Source organism: Limulus polyphemus, unplaced genomic scaffold (assembly GCF_000517525.1).
Source record: "Limulus polyphemus unplaced genomic scaffold, Limulus_polyphemus-2.1.2 Scaffold3022, whole genome shotgun sequence".
Lineage (NCBI taxonomy): Eukaryota > Metazoa > Arthropoda > Merostomata > Xiphosura > Limulidae > Limulus > Limulus polyphemus.
Genome location: NW_013668632.1, coordinates 62,083 through 66,959, shown reverse-complemented (window position 1 = coordinate 66,959; position 4,877 = coordinate 62,083). Strand labels below are relative to the sequence as shown.

General features: G+C 35.2%; 1 protein-coding gene across 1 annotated transcript in view; it reads left to right on the top strand.

Moving 5' to 3' along the window:
- Window positions 1-2,502: 2,502 nt before the first annotated feature.
- Window positions 2,503-4,877, top strand: part of LOC106468484 (involucrin-like) — a 14,909-nt gene continuing 12,534 nt past the window's right edge. Inside the window, exon 1 of the mRNA XM_013928914.1 lies at window positions 2,503-2,728. Coding sequence (XP_013784368.1) covers window positions 2,503-2,728 — 226 coding nt within the window. The remainder of the gene's footprint in view (window positions 2,729-4,877) is intronic.

The window sequence follows — 4,877 nt, the reverse complement described above, 5'->3', positions numbered from 1 at the left end:
AACCCTACCCCTCAGCATCAACATATCAGTTATTTTCCTATTCATTCAACTATTTCATTGTGTACATGATCTACTTAGCAGAATTAAACCGTGAAGAAGATGTACCGAAGTTACTGACATTTTATAGGAACACTGATCCAGGTCACGAGTTTCCCTTGGATCGTGTTCAAACTGATTGTCATGGTTACCAGTATTCCACAACATTACACTTTCAAATTAAATCACAAATGTTGACAAACTTTCCACAAAGTTCATTGGTTATACATAACAAAACTGGCAAGAATGTGGTCGAAAGATGTCGCTGTAGCTCAGGAGCTCTTGTACCAGCTCTTTCTTGAAAATATACGCTGATCTAGTAATGGAATCTTATGAACATTCATCAAAGTCAAATCCATGTTTATTAATAGTAAATATTCCAAGTTTTTCAAATGCCCTTTTTGAGTCAAAAGGTTCCTTTTTGGAACTAGAGCCTTTACTTTACTGATGAGGACGTTACTCCAATTTAGTTTCACATTTTGTTGTGTAACAGACAACAGCAAAGGTTATCTTTGTCATGTGTTCTTTAGTTCTATATTGTCTAACAATATCTTTATTCAAATATCCTTTTTTGAAAAGGGTTGTGGCATTTCTTTCAGATATAATTCTATCTGTTGCGGCATAGTCGGGAATCAAATATATAACTACTTAACATATCATCAATAGTGCCATAGTATGCAGGCATACTATGTGTTTTCTACCTTTTTTTACTAATATGTTAATTGTCAAAAATTGTTGTTTAGTATGATTCTATGCAGTTTTCACATTAACACGTGGTCCAGAAAACCTTTGAGTTTTTTTCGTTCTAGCTACCTCTGGTCTTTTGTTGTTCTTCAGCAGATAGTATATACAGTGTGTTGAGACAGGTCAACGACAGCAATGTCCTTCTCTGGCCGAGTAAATGATATCTAAAGGTTACAGCCTTAATTGTATTCTAAGAGAACGACCAATCACGTTGGAAAACGCGTCGTTATGGACAAATCCTATGTTTTCTGTTGGTATGGAGTGTTGAATTCACATAAGTTGAACTTGGTCAACACAGTAAATAGGTCAACGGGAAGACATTTCGCGGGAAGAAAGCTGTTGATTTATTCACAGATCTTTAGAAGACGACTGTTCAATGTGCGTACTCTAGTTTTGCTCTTCGTATAATACAGATTATGTTTTAATGGACATTACGCGTCCAGTCGTTTTATTTTATTATCTAAACCTCAATCATTTAGTTAAACTTAAACACTTTAAAAGTTTCTTGATCAATCTTACAACTAAAAAGTAGAGCTGTATAATACTCGTGTGGAAATGTGATTCATTTGAAAATATAATAGTACCAAGTGTAGCATCTGTAGAGAAACGGACGGTATTAGCATATGCAACACGTTCTTATAACGTGCTACTAGTCCTAGTTACAAAGTTCAATAATTATACAAGTTTTTTTTTAGAGCATAGAAGATTTCATAATATTGTTTTATATTTCCGGAAGAAGTACAAGTAAGCAATCTTCATGTTGTTGTTTGTTTGTTTCGGATTTCGCGCAAAGCTACACGAGGGCTATCTGCATTAGCCGTTCCTAATTTAGCACTGTAAGACTAGAGGGAAGGCAGCTAGTCATCACCACCCACCGCCAACTCTTGAGCTACCCTTTTACCAACGAGTAGTGGGATTGATCGTCACATTATAACGCTTACACGGCTGAAAGGGCGAGCATGTTTGGTGGGACAGGGATTCGAACCCGCGACCCGCAGATTGCTAGTCGCAATCTTCATGACTGAACGAATTACACTTTATCTCAAACTGCCTTGTTTTTCATCGTGGATTTCTAGACTCCCTTAACAACCCAGAGTGGAAAGTCTGTGGAACTTGTAATCAGTATTCATTATCGAATTTTAAATCCTTTAAAGCTACATTTGTTTTGCTGGATTATGCGCAAAGCTATTCGGAGGCCATCTGGACTAGCCTTTCCTAATTTTAAAGTGGTAGACACGATGAAAGGCAGCTAGTCAACACCACCCACCGCCAACTCTTGGGCTACTCTTGTCAGATCTAATGATCAGATTATTCCGTCATTGCGGAGCGAGATTTTTGGTTTTTTTGTGGTAACGGGACACGAACCATGAACTCTTCGCTCTCTATTTGTACACGCTAACTACTTGGCCACGCTCAACCCTCCTTTACATGAACAGATGTTACAGCATTTCAGTATTGGAAACTTCACACGCAGATAATGAAGAACAAAAATAAACAAGTACTCGTGAAAAAGGAAACTCCACCTCTAAGTAGAATTAAAAACACTGCGTTAAAACAGGGTAACTTATTCTAATGTAATGATGTTTATATTTCCCAAGTTTTATATCTTCCTCTTTATGTTTGTATTACTGCCTATAATTTACCTAAAAGAGAAATGGGGTCTCATAATTGGCGGTCCTTGATTAGCGAAAAAATTTCCAAAAAGAAGAACGCCGTGAAGAAATGGCGTGTTGGAATTGGGGGTCCTTGATTAGAGGAAAAATTTCCAAAAAGAAGAAACGCCGTGGAGAAATGGGGTCTCATAATTGGGGGTCCTTGATTAGCGAAAAAATTTCCAAAAAGAAGAACGCCGTGAAGAAATGGGGTCTTGGAATTGAGGGTTCACTGATTAGAGGAAAAATTTCCAAAAAGAAGAACGCCGTAAAGAAATGGGGTCTTGGAATTGGGGGTTCTTGATTCGAGAAAAAATTTTTATGTCGTCTTCTTATTATATGTTGAGTTCATTCAGAAGGTAACTAGTGACCAATATGCATGCTATTGCTATTCATGTCGCATAAATCACGCTTTAAGGATAAGTTAATTTTGAGCTTCCGAAAGAGGAAATACGTTACCAGTAAGGCATGAAGATTTTTGGTTCGTTTAGTTACTTATTCAATCATTTCCTTAGGGTTAAAAACTCTTTTTTTTTCTTTTAGTGCAAGGTCTTTTATCTTATTTCAACCCCCGTATTTCAGCTTCATCACGTGATTTTATGGCTCGACGGTTTTCCAGGCATTGGGGGAGGTGGTGAATGAAATATTCTTATTTGAAACGAAGTCACGTTTCACGTTTTTATGGTGATCTTTTTAAACCTCGTGCAAGTTCTTTTCGTGAAAGAATTCGTGCAAATCTATAACTTATGTGTAAAAAGAAGATTTTCAGTGCATGGCATTGGTTAAGTTATTTCAGGCTTAGTTTTAAAATCTGATACTTTAAAGAACATAAAAGTAACCAAGGTGACCGTCATATACTTTTGTAGCAATAAAAGGGCATGACCATTTTTACATTTTGAATATAACTTTCATAAAACATATGTTCACATTTACATAAGTATGATTTTATTTTTCCTAATAACAAGACAAAGACTTTATTGCGTTCACATTATCAACATGTAGTCAATAGCATACAGTTTATAGCATCTTAAGTAAAACGCAGGCTGTGGTAATTATGAGACATCTCTAAGATGCTATAAATTATATTTACTAACGAGTAAGTAGAACTTGAACATTCCCAAGTATAAAATAATATTAAGATTATTATTGCAGTAGGACCGTTTTAAGCACAGGCTAGTGGTAATTATAAGACAAAAACGGCCCACTGCAATAATAATCTTAATATTATTTTATACTTGGGAATGTTCAAGTTCTACTTACTCGTTAGTAAATATAATTTATAGCATCTTAGAGATGTCTCATAATTACCACAGCCTATGCTTAAAACGGCCCACTGCAATAATAATCTTAATATTGTTTTATACTCGGAAATTTTCAAGTTCTACTTATTCGTTAGCAACATTTCAAGAGGCAAGAAAACATGATTTATTTGAAAGGAGTGGACACATTGATCTAAACACAAATATTTTATTTCTATCTTTTGGATGGGTGTCCCACAGTTTTCAAATAAATATGTTTACTTTAAACCATAAAGAATGTATTGTTGAAATACTGTTTTTTTTTCGCCGTCGACTATTGTATACGTCCCTATGTTTGGAAATTGTACAGAAAAATTAGATGGATTTATTTATACGTTTAAAACTTGACTATCGAAGGAATTTCCAACCTCAACGGCACCTTATGTGACACACGATCTAAATATGAGATAAACTGATAGGTTATCTACACATTCAAAACTTGATCGGTTGGAGTTGATTTGTTTCTTGGTTGAAGGGCTCTCTGCGCTAACAGTTCCTAATTTAGACTAAAGGGAAGACAGCTTGTCAACATCACCCACGTCCAACTCTTGGGTACTTTCTTTTACCAAAGAAAAAGAGGGATTGACCGTCATCCCATCTGTTGGAGTTGATTAAAGTTGTGGATTATCTAGAGATTAAAAACTCTATTATTAGTTGAAATTGATTAAATTTGTGGATTATCTAGAGATTAAAAACTCTATTATTAGTTGAAATTGATTAAAGTTGTGGATTATCTAGAGATTAAAAACTCTATTATTAGTTGAAATTGATTAAAGTTGTGGATTATCTAGAGATTAAAAACTCTATCATCAGTTGAAACTGATTATCTAGACGTTGAACTCGCTTCGAACCCGCGACCCCCGATAGCAAGTGCAGCGCTCTAATCACCAGGTTATTCCAGCCCCTAATATTGAAGTTGAATACAGTGATCGATTATTTTCAGTTTGAAAATTATCATCGGTTGAAACTGATTAAAGTGGTGGATTATCTGCAGATTAAAAACCCGATCATCTATGTTGATTAAATTAATGGATTATCTATAGATTAAAAGCTCGAACGTCTGTTGGAGTTGATTAAAGTAGTGGATTATCTACAGATTAAAAACCCGATCATCTATGTTGATTAAATTAATGGATTATCTATAGAT